The 19,132-nt window shown below is 39.3% G+C and overlaps 1 protein-coding gene across 8 annotated transcripts in view; it reads left to right on the top strand.

Moving 5' to 3' along the window:
- Positions 1-19,132, top strand: part of TRPM3 (transient receptor potential cation channel subfamily M member 3) — a 321,580-nt gene that overhangs the window by 65,730 nt on the left and 236,718 nt on the right. For 7 of the 8 annotated variants that reach the window (XM_077966203.1, XM_077966202.1, XM_077966201.1 and 4 more), the window contains one exon: positions 18,290-18,464. In XM_077966203.1, the coding sequence (XP_077822329.1) occupies positions 18,290-18,464 (175 nt within the window). Of the gene's footprint in view, positions 1-18,289; positions 18,607-19,132 lie in introns of those variants that run through there. The other variant, XM_077966206.1, reaches the window with a different exon arrangement.

Raw genomic sequence — 19,132 nt, 5'->3', positions numbered from 1 at the left:
CCTAGAGGTGGGAAAATGTGGGAAGGTAAATTGGTAGGGAGTAAAATGTCCTCACTCTAGCTCCTCTCTGAGGTGATAAAGGTCTGTTCAAAGAGAACTTCTATCTTGTTTTCAGGTGGGAGAGGTGGGAGTGAGGAGGGTAGAAAGACCTTTTGTCTTCGTAATTCTGCTTTTAGGTAAACAGAGGCAAGGCAGAATCTCTCCAGGAATTGTTGTGGCTTGCTATAGGTAAGAAAGGGGAGCTCAGGCAGCCCTTTCTACCATTTTAAAAAATTGTATCATAAAAATATTTATGTCAAAGAGGCATATTTTAGAATGGAATATTCTGGTTTCCTTCAACACTGTCTGGAAGCCAAAGTGAAGAGTGTGTTTCCAAGAGGAAGGAATGAAATGGCCAACTGTGTCAAATGTTACTGACAGGCCAAGCAGGAAGAGACCTGGGGACTGACTGTTAGGGATGCTGCGAGTCCCTTCTTCCCTCTCGTCCAAGGCTCAGATCATTTCTTCCACATCTCATCTGCTCCCACTTCTCCCCCATCAAAGACACTTGCCCTCCTCTTCTTCCCCTTCAGAAAATTGGTAGACTTAGGACGTTTTTTTTTTCCCCACAAAAGTTCTCCAGGCAAGTTCTATTTTCTAGCAGCTCTGGCCAGCAACACAAACCTCTCCTGAAAATAGACACCCCAGTGGTCTCTTTTGAAATGAGAAGAAGGAAAAACAAATGGAAAACACAATCTGAATTAATTAACAACTCAATAAATTAGCCCGCTACACAGAAAAGATATTCTTTACTTTTAGGCAAAGCACCAAATAGTAAAGGTACTAAATATATAGCTAGGCAATTTTTACTAGTGCAGTGAAACCCCTGTTAAAATAGGGTAAAATCTTAGCATGTTTGTTTTCAAATAGTCCCAAACAGCTAGTTTTAGGGACTGAATTGCAAGAACAGGGCATGTGTCCCACTCTTTGCCTCTATAATAAGAGTGCTTATTGTATCAATCCTGTACAACCAAAATAGGCATCAAAGATTGGCTTATACAGCCAGATTTCCAACTTGGTTAGTTTCTCATTGATCACAGGCACACTCAGGCTTAACAGACTAATATATGTTTCCTTATGTAATTTGTCATGTTACACCCAGAGGTGAACAAGCTACAACTAGTGGGCCAAATCCAGCCTGCCATCATCTGTTTTTGTAAGTAAAGCTTTACTGCAACATAGTCACTATAACCACAGAGTTGAGTAGTTACAACAGAGTCCATCTGGCCTGAAAGCTGAAAATATTTGCTATTTGACCCTTTATAGAAAAAAATTTGCTGATGCCTGGTTTAGACTTTAAAATAGACTTCCGGAAAAAACATTGTTCGTGGTTATTTCAATCTCATTCCATGGACTTTTGCATTAATTTGCTCCAGGAAGCACACATTAGATTTCACTTCTTTTCACAGGCAAAAATCTCCTTTCCCTGCTGCTTTATGCTGGGGCACTGGTTCTCAAAGTGTGGGTCCTGGGACCATCAACAATAGCATCAGTTGGAAACTTCCTTGAAATGCACATTCTCAGGTCTTATTCTAGACCTGCTGATCAGAAGCCCTGGAGGTGGGGTCCGGCCGTGTGGGTGTTTTAATCGCTCCTCCTTCAGGGAATTCTGATGCACACTAAAATTGAGAGACATTCGAAGTGGAGATTTCTACACACCCCTTTATTGGGATAATTTTCAATGAATCAATTAGTTTTTGCACATTAGAATCAGGGTTTTAAGAGAAGTCCTTAAAGTACCAGTCTCTTATTTATAACATTAAGATAGTCTACTTTCTACAATAATGGTATTAGCCCTTATTGTTGCAATCAAACGGATCCTTTGGTGGCAGCAGTAGAAAGAAGCAAGTAACTGTTTCACAGACAGGACAAAGTAGGATATGGGGTTAAATACTCCAGTGATTAAGAACCCAAAGCACCCATTGCAGGTCTCTAGGCCATGACTGTCTCCTGATTCCTCATCATCTCATTTCTGGATGGGGCATTCATTTATAAGAGAGAAAAGTAGAAGGGATTTATTTCCAGCACCATCAAGGATATGCTAGAACATGAAAAAAAAATTCAATTTATATTTTCCCCTTATAAGATTTATGCAGGTGCTGCTATATTGTGGCTGTTTTCCTTTGCTTAATGATCTAATCCTTCCCTGGAGCTTCATTTCCATGTAGCTAAAGAAAGAAATAGCTCTGATAATGAACAGCTGTGATTTAGAGCGAGAAACTTGATCCCAGGAAACAGGGAGGGGCAACAGTGAGCCTTGGCCCTTTTAAGCCAGAAAGAGAAAGAACAATGAACAAACGCGGGTCCCTTTTTAAATATTTGAGATTTGTATCTATATTTAAAAGCTACCAGAAACCAGTTTGAGACCCTAAGGTATGAGCAAGGTAGAGTGACTGTATACACTGGTTTGTTCAGGATTAAATAACTCTAGTTTATACCTTTCATCCCTGAGTAATTATTAATAATGACCCCTTTACTTTCAAGTATGTCCTGATTGCATGACAAATTCGATGGTCACCTCAGTGAGAGACAACTCAGTAGAGCATCAAGAATTCAGACTGTAGGTTTCCTAACAGGACTTTGCTTGAAACCCATTTCTGACACTAGTTGTGTGAATTTTGCAATTTACCCTTTATGCCTCAGTTTCCTTAACTGTAAAATGGAAATGACAATACAGTCGACCCTTGAACAATGCTGCCCTTAGAGGGTTCATCAAAAATTCATGCATAACTTTCAGCTTCTCAAAAAAAATACTATTAATAGCCCACTGTTGATCAGAAGTCTTATCTATAACATAAACCGCCAATTAACACATATTTTGTACATTACATACGGTATTCTTACAATAAAGTAAGCTAAAGAAAATCATATTAAGAAAATCATAAGGAAGAGGAAAAGAAAATACATTACTCTTCACAAAGTAGAAGTGGGCATCATGAAGGTCTTCATCCTCATCATCTTCATGTTGAGTAAGCTGAGAAGAAAGAAGAAGAGGAGGGGTTGGTCTTGCTGTCTCAAGAAGTGGCAGAGGTAGCAGAAAATCTACATGTAAGTGGCCCCATGCAGTTCAAACCCATGTTGTTCAAGGGCCAACTATATCTCTATCAGAAGGTTGTGGAGCAGATTAAGATATGCAGCCCACCTGGCTGAGTGCCTGACACCCCGCCAGTGCTCAGCAATGGCTACTTCTCCTAAGGGGAGAGAATAACATTAATTTATCCAGAATAATTACTCTGGGATGACTGGTATAAACTATCTACATTCAATTGGCCCAGTGGACTTCATTACATTAAATCATCCCCTACAACCCAGAAATTCACAAGCAACTTTGTTTTTAGTTCCATTTGTAATGAGCTTTTTAAACATGCTGCCATATTGCAGTTGTTTTTTGTTTCTAAGATGCATAAATTAAGGACTTCAAGAAAAAATTGTCTTTCAGAGAAAGTAATATTTGTACTTGAAAAAAAAAAGTTCATGTTCAGAGTTGAACCAGAGGCTCAACTTTGTTCAGTGCTGCTGCAAAGTGAATGTCAGAAACAAATGACTGTATTGCAGTTCATGGTGTTGGAGTTTGGAGAGACCCAGTAAACTGTATCCCACTCTTGACTGGATACAATCAAGTATCAAGCCTTCAAATTGAGAGCTAGACACCACAGTCAGGCAGGTGGAGATCAAAATATCATTTTTATTAATGATGACGTTGTTGGAATTAATGACTTAGTGTGAGGGTCAGATGGATTTGCTGGCCTGCCTCAGCTCCAAGAAACCCCACCAGAGAAGAAAGATTGGTCTGTAGCAGACATTTTTTACCAAGATGACTGATTGGCACTGGTCCCTGGAGGGAAAGGAAGAAATAAGTTAATTTTCCCATTACTGCAGGATTAGCTCTATCCAATCAAGAAACACAATAGTCACCACCAATCAGGTTATTCAATTCTATATGTGGAGAGAAGTAAAGGAAAGACAAGAGGCTAGATGTGCCATTCTAATGGAGCTCCCTGTGCATGGAAACAAGGAGGGAACTCCTTTTCCAGAGGAAAGAAGGTTCCCCACAATGTTGTCACCCATATTTCTCACTGAGGATTTAGTCACAGTAAAGATTGGATCAGATTAGACTTAACAAGTTATTTTTCACAAAAGATGCCCAGATAATCGAGTAACAATTTATCACTTTTCCCAACTGTGGATCAGAAATTGGATGAAATACCATCACTAGATCCAGAGTAATCATTGCCTTTCCTTTGTCTCATGTATAATAATGGTTACTTTAATGACCTTGGTGGTGAATGAAGGTCATCCCTAGCTTACAGCATTTGAGCTGTGAAAACATACCAATCCCCTCGATGGGAACAGAATTAGGTTTCCATTTCAGTCATATAGTTCCTGTTCATTTCAGCTGGAGGAAATCATAGCTTTATAGACATCCTTCCAGCAAGGGGAAGAATGTAAACCTTTGTTAATATTTTCTCCCTTGTGGCCAAGCTACTTTGTCACTTTAGCTGGGTTCAATTCTGAGAAAGAGCGAGGCTTCAATTTAAAAGTGTGGGATGGCTGAATTGAAATTGGCTGTTCAAGTCCCTAAGAATCTGGGCTCTTTCAGATGTAATCCAGATGGACAGGTGAAATGGAAACACCCACCCAAGGCACTCAGCATGTTCTTCTCTAGGTCTCTGACCACTGCTGAGACCCGTAGTTAAGGCCTGTAAAAGGACACCATGAGGCCACCCAATTGGCTGTCATCTCCATGTTGGCAGGATACCTTCCGACAGTGTTGAGGTATGACAGGCAACCCCTTCATGATTACCATGTTACTCCCATCCCTTTATCTCTTCTAGTCCTAAGGTATGATCCTAAGCATTGTACCTTTTTATTTTTGTTTTATTTCACAAGCATGTATTTAAACTACCTTTTGAGTGTGAGGCACTGTAAGAACCAGAATGTTACCTGAGAGGGCTGGGGAGTCTGTCAGAATGAGTTTACTTACAGTTAAGTGGAGGAAGTTCTCCTTAAAGCAAGGCAGAATACAGTAATCACCAAAAGACATTCTTTTTAAAAAATGGGATCATAAAGTAATGAATAATTAATACCTGCTGAGGAAGTTAGGAAGGGCCTCAGGAACTGGTAACATCTGAACTATGAAGTTTGACTTAGGGGTCTCTGAGGGGTTAAATAGTACCCTCAAGGGCCCAGGCATGGTGGTTCACACCTGTAATCCCAAAACTTTGAGAGGTCAAGGCAGGCAGATCACTTGAGCCCAGGAGTTCTAGACTAGCCTGGGCAACATGGCAAAACTCTGTCTCTACACAAAATACAGAAATTAGCTGGGTGTGGTGGTGCCTGCCTGTGGTCTTAGCTACTCTGTAGGCTGATGTTGGAGGATCGGTTGAGCCTGGGAAGTCAAGGTGGCAGTGAGCCGAGATCATGCCACTGCACTCCAACCTGGGTGATGGAGTGAGACCCTATCTCAGGAAATATAGAAAGAAAGAAATAGTATCCCTTTTCAGCATCCAAGTTCTGACCAATGCGAGAAATAAAAGAAGTACTTGGCGGAACTCAAGATATCTTTGAAAATTACTTATAGGGGATAAGTGAACAGATGGGACTTTAGTTTTATTGGCCAAGTGGGCTTAATGACACTCCAAAATTGGGCAGAATCCTATGGTGAGTCTTCACCTCCTCACCTCAGTGCACATCTTCAGGGTCTGGGTTCCCAAAGGAGCTGGGAGATCTCAGGTTCTCTGAAAGCAGGCAGATGTCAAGAGGAAACAGAGCCAGGCAGAGCTAAGCAAACCCAGTTAGTCTTTTCAAATTCACTGGGTAGCCAAGTAAGTAAAGGGGCAGAGAAGTCCAGGGGTGTGCATAGGAAAAATTCCTCCTCTTGAAACCAGGAGTGAGGAAAGATACTCAACTGAAAATTGGTGTGGCTAAGAGAAAGTTTAAAAATCCCCCTGCATGGAAGATGGTGAGGATACTCTGGTGAGACTAGGATCAGGTGGAGAGAGAACTCTGGAAGGAAACGGGGAGATGAAGGTTGGGTGCAGAACAAGGAGAGTCTTCCATATCACACTAAAGGAGTGGGCTTTTCCTAGAAACAATGGACTTTTCCTAAAAACCCACTGTATTTTTACAGAAAGACTGTATTTGTGAGTGACAGCTAGCAGTTAAGTGAGGATCATTGTATTAGGGAAGTCAGTCAGGAAGCAATCTCAGTAGCCCACAGGAAACCCAGTGAGCACAGACACTGGGCATTTGGTATAATTCCTGATTTCATGAGAACTTATTTTTTATTTTTTATTTTTTTTTCTGCAAAAGACATTATTTTATTCTTTTTTATGGCTGAGTAGTATTCCACACGTACATATACCACATTTTCTTTATTATTATTATTATTATTATTATACTTTAAGTTCTAGGGTACATGTGCATAATGTGCAGGTTTGTTACATATGTATCATGAGAATTTAAATCACATCTGTCTACTTTGCATCGCAGGTCAGTTGATGAAGAGAAAATTACTATCATAAATAATTTTAAAATTTCTGTGGAAATAATTACATTGTCATTTAACCTATCTGCCTTTTTATTTTTTTAAGAGACAAGATCTCACTCTATTACCCAGGCTGAAGCACACTGGCACAATCGCTCACAGCTCACTTCAGCCTCGACCTCCCGGGCTCAAGCAATCCTCCCATCTCAGCCTCCAAAGTAGCTGGGACAAAAGGCACATACCACCATGCCCAGCTAACTTTTAAATTTTTTTGTAGAGATAAGATCTCCCTATGTTTCCCAGGCTGGTCTTGAACTCTGGGGCTCAAGTGATCCTCCTGCCTAGACCTCCCAAAGTGCTGGGATTACAGGCATGAGCCACCATGCCCAGCCCCCTGCCTTCCTTTGTACCCCAAATGTCAGTGAGCAACTACGACGTGCAGAGCATTGTATGACATGTTGGTAATACAGAAATAAATACCTAATAGAGAAAAGAGATGCCTAGTCATCTCTGCTATGTTCAAAACCCACATCAAAAGTCATTACTCATGAAATTAATGTGATAAAACTTCAAAAGCTGTATGTAAGGCACTATAAGAAGTTTTTCTTTAATACTATCATAGTTTATTGACAGATTTATAAAGGATGTTCATTGGCATGTGCTTCTTTAAAAAATAAAATGCTATGAGGACACACAATGAGAATGTCTTTGAACCTGGGACCTGAAGGATGAATATAAGTTTCTCACAGAGAGAACATCAAAAACAAAATTCCTTGAAGAGAAAATAGAGCTTTTTGCATTTGGGACAGGTAGAAGTAATTGTTGTCTCTTTCAATAGGTACAAAGAAAAAAATTACTTTTATAATTTGGAGAAAGCAAATTAACATGCATACCACCAGCAACATTTCCCTTCCTGCCCAGCTCGTCTCTGAAACATTGACCAGGTCTTTTCTGTGATTTGCCAATCCATTATTCCCTTAGCTGCTTTGCTCCTCATTAATTTTGTCAAGAAGCCAAGGAACTTGTATGGACTATGGACTTAGATCCTGGAACATTTGCAGGGTAGCATGGGTAGCGTATTATAAAGTAAAATGAGTTAAAACCACTCCGATTACATTTAAGAAGGCAAGATCTGACTTTTGATGTGGGTTTTGCACAGAGCAGAGACTGAGACTATAGCTTTGTTTGGGAGAGTTTTCTTGTAGACTTAGATCGATTACATTAAAAGATTCAGCCTTCCAACAATGGCTCCAAAGAAAATAATGTTGGCTTTTCCCTTTTATGAAAGTAATACTTGTCTTACAGCCCAAGGGATTGACCATCTTTTTCTATTGAAATTATTCAGAGGACTACTGCTTGGATGTCCTGGTAATGTATTGACATTAATAGCAGAATATTTCAATCAGAGCCATCTGGCCACAAGAGAATAACAGCTCCCATTGATTATGTAAAAAGCTAAGTTAGCTTCTGAGTATATAATACACTTGGAGTTGGCTTATGGGTTTTGTTATTGAGCATTTACATCTCCTTACAACCCACAGAACTCGAAAGACTTAACAAGCCGGTTGATGAATAAGGAGAGACCCCTGGGGGAAGATGTTCGGGGAGTGATACAAAAGGCCACCTATCCCAAATCAGAAAATGTTAGCCTTTTGGACACACGAGAAAGGAATTTGGCTTTCTTGGCATATTATCAGTCTGCATGAGAGAGTATTCAAACTTTGGAAGAGCCTATTTCGTTTGTTTGCCAGAGCCTTCTTTTGGTTTAAATGTGTAAAATGCATTCATTTTTCTTTTCTCTTCATGAATCATTTATACATTTAAAGCAGAAACTTTGTATAAGCTTAATAAATATAAATAAGCATCTTTATATTTGTGTTTAAGCATAAAACTCTTAAGTGCCAGGCTCTAAGTGCTTTATAAATAATAATTCATTTTTTATTCAAAACAGTTTTGTGAATTATATACCTACTCTGTATATTCAATACTGTATAGAATATCAGTATACAAACATCCCTCAATGTCCATGGGGGATTGGTTCCAAAATCTCCCACAGATACCAAAATCTGAGAATGCTCAAGTCCCTTGTATAAAATAGTGTTTGCATATAGGCTATGCACACCCTTGCAGATATCTTAAATAACCCCTAGATTACTTATGGTACCTAATATAATGTAAATGCTACACCAATAGTTGTTATGCTTTATTGTTTAGGGAATGAGAACCAAGAAAAATGTCTGTATGTGTTCAGTACAGAAATGATTTTTTTTCAGAATATTTTTGATCCATGGTTGGTTGATGCCACAGATGTGGAACCCACAGATGCAGAAGGCCAACTGTGTACTTTTTATGTATCAATATACATCAAGATGCATTTCTGCCCTTCTAGGACGTGCATGGTTCCAGCTTATATGTTGTTAGCTTTGTAAAGTCCAGCAAGGCTGTGGGGGTTTACAGTAGCAGGGAGATAAAATAGATAGAGCAGCACATGCTGAGAGTGAATCAGGGAAAGCAGGAGTCGATGGGAAGCCAGCAGGCACATGGGGAAAGAGACAGTCATGGACCTAGAAAGCAGAAACTGAGAATGAGAATATGGAAGATTCTGCCCAGTTGCAAACAGGCAGCTCAAAACCTGAGGAAAAGCCTCCTCTGAGAGAGTGAGACTGGTCAGGGCTTCCAGAGTGCAGGATGGAGATGGGAGTGGTAAGGGGCAAAGCCCTTCCAGGAAGGCTCACTGCAATCAAGCAAGTCTTGGGGTCCATGATGCCAGGAAGGGAGCAGGCAAAAGGCCCAGCCTCATTGGAATGTAGAAGGTGGTGCTGCTCTCCAGAACCTGGGGATATTCAGAGAGGATTGATTTCTCTCTCTGCCCTGGGTTTTAGACCTTATCTAAGCCCTTCATTATCAGGGTGAAGTTTCTTGATAACCCACACAGGTGACTCCTTTTCTCTTTATGTGAGAGATGCAGAGTAGCTTCCCATATAGTAAACAGTCTTCCCACACAATCATCAGTGATGCTGGAAAGGAAGCCCCTCCTGACACTAAACAGGGTATTGGGTCTACACTCAGCATGGACCTGAAGAGTTCATTTTAAAGTCCCACTTAAAAAAACCTGCTATCCCAAATTCTCATATGAAAGACCCTCAAGTCTAAGTACAGACAATCCTCCAATTATGATGGGGTTATGTCCAATCAAACAATTTTAAGTTGAAAACACAACTAATACACAACCTGCCAAATATCGTAGCACAGCCTAACCTACCTTAAACATGCCCAGAGCATTTACATGAGCCTACACATGGGTACAATCATCTAACCCAAAGTCTATTATATGATAAAGTGTTGAATATTTCATGTAATTTATTGAAAATGATACTGGAAATGAAAAACGAATGGTTGTATGAGTACTAGAAGTATGATTTCTACTAAATATGCATCACTTTCGCATCACTGCAAAATTGAAAAATTGCAAGTCAAATCATTCTCAGTGAAGGACTGTCTGTACTCTCTTCCTGCCAGGTTTTCAGTTAGAAAACAGCTCATGTGGACCTTCAGGATAAAGGACAGGTGAAGACTGCCTTAGAGCAAGCAGAGGGTGGCTGGGGAGAGGAATGTTTGATCATGATAATCTCATACAGAGTACATAAAGGGATTATATATATATGTATGTATCTAAAGGGGTATATATATGTATATATGTGTGTATATACATACATATACATATGTTGTGTGTGTGTGTGTGTGTATATATATATTTTTTTTTTAGACAAATCCTCACTCTGTCACTCAGGCTTTGGTGCAATGGCACCTTCAGGGCTTACTGCAGCCTCAAGTGATTCTCCTACCTGAGGGTCCTGAGTAGCTGGGACTACAGGCACATGCTATCACACCCTACTAATTTTTAAAAATATTTTTTGTAGAGACAGGTTCTTGCTATATTTCCCAGGTTGATCCTGAATTCCCGGGCTCAAGTGATCCTCCCGCCTTGGTCTCCCGAAGTGCTGGGATTATGGCATAAGCCACTGTGCCCAGCCATAAATGGGTATTTTTTATAAGGAGGCAGATACATATCTATATGGAGGACTGGCAAATTATAGCCAACCCTATTTTTATTTAGCTCATGGGCTAATGAGTTCTTTTATATTTTTAAATGTTTGGAAATAAAATAATAATATTTGTGGCATGAAAACTAAATGAAATTCAAACTTCAGCATTTATACAAAAATTCCATTTTTATTAGTAGGTCTGTATTTTAAAACATATATATATTCAGTTGTATTTTGAATTTTAATTATACAAAATTGTGTAGAAATTTTTTCTCTCTTATTATGTAAGTACCTGCAAAATTTTCTCTATTTTACCCTTTGGCCTACAATCTCTAAAATATTAATATTTACTATGTAGCCTTTACACAAAAAACTTTGTCTGCCCTGATGAATAGGGGACTCGGCAGGAACCGTGGATAAGTGACTATGAATATGCCTGAAAAGTTCCCATTCAATCCACTCATCCACTGCCCAGCTTCTGTTCTTTGTCCTCTGATTACTAGATAGAAAAGCAAAGCAAGAAGGCAATGCCCCAAAAGAAGGCCAGTCGATGGGCGTTAATACAGGATTGCTGTGAAAATGCCTGGAGCATTGATAATGCACAAAATAGATTCATTTAGCAGTATTGAAAACAGAAAAAAATATGGAGTTTGCCATATTAATTTAATATATTCTGCATTCTCAGTTCCTAGGAAAAGATATGCTATGCACCATCAGTTTTCAATTTTTTATCACTATCTGAGGAAGTCATTCTTGTTAATCCAAACTATATTTTCAGTGTCTTGACATCCCCACATCTCCAGCCAAATTTGCTAAAATTTCACATGCCAAGATAAAATATATAAGCATGTTATTCTAGAGTATTGTTATTAGCTTTCAATATGAAAAGACTGTATATAGAGGGGGTCCATTAAGTTAAATATCAGTAAGGGAGTTGCCATAGAAACTGGTAATAAGAGAAAAAGACATTTAAGAAATTCATGTTATTTTTACCCTTTCCTAGTCCCAAAGTGGGTTGGAAACGTATGCCTTGGGAAGTTCCAACCTCAGGGAAGGACCCAAGCCATCCTTCAAGGAATTTCTTTCTGTCTAGAGAACCATAAATATTTAGAAGTGAAACATTTTGTTGTGTGTCGACTGTTTAATAGCTTGTGTGGTACTTCCTATTTCCAAATGCTTTCCTGAACATCAATTTAGGTGCAGGATTATAGTGGCAAAAAAATATATAGCGTGCAGGATTGGTTTGCATTGGATCTGGCATTCACCAATTGGCTACATCACAGATTTTCACTAAAAGATATCTGAGTTTATTACCCATTTACAAGTAAGGTCAGACACATTCCAGTTATAGTTAGGCTGTCTTGAATAGATAATTTCTCCTAACTCTATAACATGAAGGCAATATCCAAAATACCTGCCTCCGTAGAAGACCTAAGAGACCTTCTAGTTAAAATGAAATGCATTTATTTTCAAATGTCATCCCTAGATATTTTCTTGGGCTCACTCTGCTCCTAAATAGCTCAAAGATTTCTAGTCAGATTTCCTTTTGCAAAAATATAATATATTAAAATATTCTCTGTCTGTACAATAATATTTCCACAGTTGTACCTGAATATTCATGTATTCACAACTGGGAATCTTCCTAATTGCAAGAAGCACCTTAAACTTACTAAGAAAAAAAAATACTTTTGACTATTTGCAGGCACAACTGATTATCAGATTTATGTAGTTTTCATAAATTCATCTCACACTTTCCAGACCACAGAAGAAATGCACTAAATAGTTAAGGACATCAAGAATCTAATTCTGAAACTATTTGTAAAGAGCTGTGGTAGTGTGCAAACTTCAGCCATTATTTCTCAAGTAGGCGGTAAATTGGTACCCATTAAAATGAGGCAAAATAGCTTGACTGCTCTCTCTCCATGGATGCATAATGTGAAAACACATGAATTCTCTACACAGACTTTTAAATCAACAAAAATCACATAACCCTGGAGCTGGCAAGGTGAGGAATTGCTAACTGTGTTCATGTTATTGGGACATGGCTTTAGCTAGTAAACACAAGTATCTAGCCACCACTGATAGACTTAGTATTGAATTATTCAAGATCTTCGGGAACTTATCTCTCACTTAAACTGCAAATCCCCTTTTTAAGTGACCTTTACTGTAACAATCTGTGGCCCGTAGTCATTAAGATGTAGGTAGAGAATGATCTTCTATGCTCTATCTCCATCTAAATATGAGCCAGTTTCCAACAGCAAATAGATTATCTTTCAGGCCCATAAGTACTTTAGATCATCTGTAGGTAGCCTTGACATAAAACCCAAGAGTTAATTTAGTTTGATCGAAATTCTTAGTTACCCAGGCATTTTACTATTACACAACAAAAGTTTTCACAAATAGCTAAGCTGATCATAGATTATAGTCTCATATCAGCAGAGAGAGTTAGTTGCTGTTAAAAAAGAAGAAGAAGAAGAAAGACTGCTTAGAATTTTAAGACATTCTTTCACTCCTGCCACCTCTCTCCCTCACAATGCCTTGCCCAGTCTTTTCTTATGGCAATTTAGACACTTTTAGCTTTATTGGGAGTCCCGGCTGAATTGCCTAGCAGTTGAAACAAAATGTGACAAAAATCTAAAAGGTTATCTTATGCAAGGACTTAGGGTTCAGTATGTAATTAGAAAGCCCTAGGGTAACCTAAAACCCTGTAAAATGCAGAGCTGTTAAATCTGTTACTCAAGCTCACATTTTCGGATGCTCTAATGCTTCCGTTCCAAAATTGCAAAAGCTGGAGAGTGTGGCGAGCATCTTGCCTATTCCTGCTTAAAGCAACCTTATATTGCTCTCAAATAAAATTCTAACGGAAAGTTCTGAGAACTATGACAAGTCTTTGGTGATGGTAGAAAATGAAAAATGACTGCAATCAATTAAGGAATTGGCTTACTTTATTCCAAAACCAAAGAACAAGTATTCACCATAAAAGGGACCTGGGAGAACCTAGGTAATTTTTTTTTTTCGTACAGACTGTATTTTTTAAATTAAATCTAAACAACCTTTTATTTTACTCATTTGTCTTCAATGAATGGCCAGTAGGTTTAGCTAAGTGAGACACAAATTTGTAAGGCTCTTCAAAGGAACTTACATCAGTTTCTTTACGGGCATAAAGAAAATGGCAGTGAGCCCTATGAATCCAGCCCAGCTGGATATGCAGTGGATTCCCAAAATGTTTTCTTTATGTCACAAATAAAAAAGGTAGCATTCTTGACATTCTAAAAAGCTGTTTCTTTTCTATGAAGTCTTATCCTGCAGATTCTAATTTGTAAGATTGTGAATCTTGCTAGAGTTTTTTAAATATCCTATATTCGAGCTGTAATTTAGAAAAAAAAAGTGTGAACAGAAAAAGAAAAACAAGAAAGAAAGAGGAGACTGGAGAGAGAGTGGGGTGATATCCTATCCAGGAGTCCCCAATCCCCTGTCCACAGACTGGTACCAGTCCATGTCCTATTAGGAGCCAGGCCATAGGTGAATGGCTGTCAAGCGAGCGAAGCTTCGTCTGTATTTACAGTCAATCCCCATCACTCACATTATCACCTGAACTCTGCCTCCTGTCAGATCAGCTGCAGATTAGATTCCTATAGGAGCGTGAGCCCTACTGTGAACTGTGCATATGAGGTATCTAGGCTGCATGCTTCTTATGAGAACCTAATGCCTAATGCTCTGTCACTGTCTCCCATCATCCCTAGATGGGACCATGGGAACCCTAAATGGGAAAGCAAGTTCAGGGCTCCCACTGATTCCTCATTATGGTGAGTTGTATAATTATGTTATTGTATATTACAATGTAATAATAATAGAAGTAAAGTGCATAATAAATGTGATGCACTTGAACCATCCCAAAACCATGCCCCCTCTGCAGTCCATGGAAAAATTGTCTTCCATGAAACCAATCCCTGGTGTCAAAAAGGTTGGAGACTACTGCTATACACAGTGTTTCACTGTGGAAGGTTTAGCCAATCAATATAACTGGGCAGCAATAATGTGATATAGTCCTCCTGGGCATAGAATTTTGTTCAAAAATTTATCCTAGAACTTGTGTCAGAGGCCTCAGTGAGTTTCACAAAATAACACAAACAGATGCCTGTTGCAGATCTATCAATATGCTTAATTTAGGGTGGGGTTTTGCAAGGGTCTATTCAAAAAGTATTCACAGGCTTATGATCAGCTAAGATAGTTTTCAGGGATCCATAAAGCCCCTGAAATTGCGTAGAAACATTTTTGTGTCTACCCACATGTATGTTTACTTTTCTGGAGAAAGGGTCCCTAGCTTTCATCAAATTCACAAACATATTCTAAGAACAGGCTACAGACTTCTTTAGGTCATTACTAGTTATCTGATGTCATTTTCTTTTGCCAGAAATAAAGACATTACGTGTATGTGTGTAAGTGTGTGTGTGACCTGACAGGCTTAATGTTAACATACCTTGTTTAACTTACACTAAGCATGATAGTTTTAGGCATAGTTTGATTTTCTACCTCTCATAACTAAGAAATTCAAAACTGCTTTTGTTTGTAGCCTATAAAGGCTTTCATTATCCATGGAAAAAATGTCCATGTATTATCACTGAAAAAAATAAGAGAGAATTTAGAAGCATAGAAATAGTCAATATTTATGAAAAAGATGACAGTTTGCTCCATTCAATTTTTGGCACCAAATTTGACTAAGTTGTGTGTGTGTGTGTGTGTGTGTGTGTTCAGCTCTGGATTAATATGTTTGTTTTCATCATTTTAATTGGTAATTAGTTTTATTTCAAATATAGGAAACCATATCCTGAAAATCTTTCTGTACTTCTAGAAGTTATAATATTTTGATGCATTGACAAATATATTGACAGAATAAACTGGCCATGTATTACTCTCAAACAAATCAGCCTGTGAAATTTGATCCTTTCACTATGTATGCTCTCAAAGGGAGAGGAGGTTTCCAGCCATCTTCCTGCTGTCTTGTAGATGCTAGATCACTGGAACACGGTAGCAGATCCATGCTAAGTACTTCTCCCTGCACGAGAACACTGAGTGGATCACACTTGGTCTGTGAGTTGGAGTAAAGATTCCACCGACAGAATCCAAGAGTCAGAACTTGGCAAATTCTAGGATGTCTTAGAAGATCCTAGAATGGGTCTAAATATATCATTTGATATAAAACAGCAGATATAGGGTATTATTCCTTAATACGAAGTCAATGACATAGGAGCTTGTGCTAAAGCAAATCAAGGGAGAAAAATAAATAGCATGGCAAAAAACACAATTACTTCTGCACCAACGTAATACTTTGGGAAATACCTCATAAAATAACCTTTAACAATGGAAAATAGGCTATCTTTTCGAAGGCATGTTACAAAATACAAATCCCTATGGGGTGGATATTTTTATGACAGCAAATTTTCCTCCCAAAGAGAAATGTTGTATTAACATTTCAAGTTAGCCCTTAATCTTTTTTTGTTTTTATTTTATTTTTTGAAATGGAGTTTCACTCTTGCTGCCCAGGCTGGAGCACAATCGTGTGATCTTGGCTCACTGCAGCTTCCGCCTCCCGTGCTCAATCTATTCTCCAGCCTTAGCCTCCCGAGTAGCTAGGATTACAGGCACCAGCCACCACGCCCAGCTAATTTTTTTTTTTTCTGGTATTTTTAGTAGTGACAGGGTTTCGCCATTTTGGCCAGGCTGTTCTCAAACTCCTGGCCTTTGGTGATCCGCCCACCTTGGCCTTCCAAAGTACTGGGATTACAGGCTTGAGCCACCATGCCTGGCCAGCCCTGTATCTTTAAAGTCCCTTTCAACAGGAATTTACTCAATCTTCATAATCAGCAGCAATAAGGAAAGTATCTCCTTTACAGACACCCAAAGAGAGCCTTAAGGAGAGGTATCATTTGAGTCACTAAGGGCTCCTGGGTCAAAACAGAACAACAAGGCCTTTCACTTCCCTCTCCTTGGATTTGAAAGAGTAATTCTCAAGACCTCCCCATCCACAGAAAACAAATGGGTCCCCAGGTCACTTTTCTCTCCCATTTCCCTCTAGGAACTGAAAGAAATCTTGGCATCTCGCCTTGATCAACAGTCATCGCTTTCTTTTACATGTTTTAAGTGGACATGCAAAATAGCACCCACTTTTGTGTAACTGGCATTTTGGATCATTCCTTTAAGATGAAAATCAAACCAGGAAAAACATCAAGTTAAAGGAGATAAAGCCCTAGGAGACTAAAGTATTTATACTTTAGAAGTAAAACAGGTCACATAAGTCAAAAATATCTTTTACCCGAGCAAGAAACCAAATCCCAAACTATTCCTCATTACGGGGATGCAGTTTCTTGATATCAGACAAAAGCAAAGCAAAAGAAGTAAAAGGGAGAACTCAGATGTCCAAGAGTTGTTTTATTTTGGTTTATATTTATGGAAGTGGTACAGAATTTTGATTATTTCTTTTTTAAGATAACTGCTGTGTGTGCCCTCTAAGACCAGCTCATTTTTACAGTACTGCTCAATTCCTTACCTGTTCTGAGGCAGCAGAGAGAAAAAATACAATGTGACACCAAATTGAACAAAAGAAAGTTATTCAATGATAAATCATACTTGAAATGTCACTTAAAAATGAACTTTTCTTTCTCATCATGTCTCTCATGAACATTTGATTTTATTACTTCTCTTTAAGGTTAGGTTGAACCACGCATACAGCAATTAAAGCAATTTTCACCTGAAAACAGCAATGTCTTCTGGCTCAGCATAAATAGCTTAAATACTTTTGGGAAACAATTAAACTGAATCCAACAAATGTTAACTGAACTCACATCACGTGCCTAGCTCCTTGGTCCGTAGAGGCATATACAATAATGGCAGATGGCAGATGGCAGATACCATATCTCCTGGGTAATTCGTCATGACAGTTGTGCTGTTAAGAATCAATAATCATACAAAAATTAGCTGGGTATGGTGGCATGTGCCTGTAATTCTATCTACTTGGGAGACTGAGGCAGGAGAATTGCTTGAACCTGGGAAGCAGAAGTTGCAGTGTGCTGAGATTGTGTCACTGCACTCCAGCCTGGGTGACAGAGTGAGACTCCATCAAAAAAAAGAAAAAAAATCAATAATCAATCTGATCATGTATGGTCAAAGATAGACCCATAATTCAGCCAGTAGTTGATTCAACAAGTATGTCCCCAGCTGATTTTGATAGTGTTTAATAAAAAGAACCATGTAGGCATTTTCTTACCCCTGTGATAACTGCAGGGAGGTGACATTTTTTAACTTCCTACTTTTCATATAGGAAATAGACTCATTGGAAAGATAAAAGACTTGCTTCAGATCATGTTCAGCTTCCACGCTGCTGGTTGCTGGTCTGGTGCTTTGTCTGTTGACTAATTCCTTTTTCTCCCTCCTCACCCCAGGCCCTCCCCTGTAAAGTATGGAACCCTGTGCCTTCGCTGACCCCAGCATCCTGAGAGTTGAAGGGAGAGGGCAAAGTCCAATAGACTTTCTGGTGGGAAAATTTGGCTGAAGGGTTTTCTGTAAATTTTTGCTCAGTACTGTATCCCTTCATATGCTGCTACCTCCCCTGTGCTCAGTAATTTTAGTTTGTGCTTTTTGTTTCTCTTTTTGTTTCTTTGGTTTGCTGGCTTTGTGTTCTTTTCCCTTTTTTTCCTTTTCTTTTCCTTTTTTAATGCAGGAATCGGTCAAGGTGTTCCCGTGGTGGCACTCATAGTGGAAGGGGGACCCAACGTGATCTCAATTGTGTTGGAGTACCTTCGAGACACTCCTCCCGTGCCGGTGGTTGTCTGTGATGGGAGTGGACGGGCATCGGATATCCTGGCCTTTGGGCATAAATACTCAGAAGAAGGCGGGTAGGTAACTGTCCAGGCCCCATGGAAGAACCTTAAAGCCTGTTTGGAAATGAGGGTATGAGTGGATTATGTTTTCAGTAGCTCAACCAAGACCTCAAATCAAAACAAGCTATGAACAAATTGTCTAAAAAATGTCTGTCATGGGAGGGCTATGGCAAAGAACAGACGAACATATTCTAAATGTCCTGTGAAGTGGGAAATTCTATGAAAGCTACACGGATAAATAACAAGGGTGAGGAAGAGAGAGGAGGTCATAGGTTTTAGTCTCCTTTTTCTTGTCTTCGTATCTCCTTCTCCTCCTCCCAGCAAGGAGAAGCAGGAATTGGGTTTTAACACATGAAGCACAGCCAGTCTGGACCAGATGGTTCAGGTTGGTAACTTCAGAGAAGCTGGGTTGTTCAGCTTCCAGGCTTGGCCTCCAAACACCAGCATTGCCAAGCCACTGTGAAGATCTGTGGTAGACCGTGCCATCAGGTTTCTCTAGATGGGCGGGGAAAGTCAAATCTCTGTAATGGTAACTACTCTGGTCTTTTGTAAACTCCTCTTGAATGCCTCACGCCCTTTCCTTGGTCTGTTAGGCTCCTAATGCTACTTTCAACAGGCCAAAGCCCCCAATCCCAGGAAAGATTCCCACTTCACAGCACTCCCCTCCAGTCCCACTTCCCACT

Source organism: Macaca mulatta, chromosome 15, assembly GCF_049350105.2.
Source record: "Macaca mulatta isolate MMU2019108-1 chromosome 15, T2T-MMU8v2.0, whole genome shotgun sequence".
Lineage (NCBI taxonomy): Eukaryota > Metazoa > Chordata > Mammalia > Primates > Cercopithecidae > Macaca > Macaca mulatta.
Note: the sequence above shows the minus strand (reverse complement) of the source record. Positions and strands in the feature narration are given on the sequence as shown.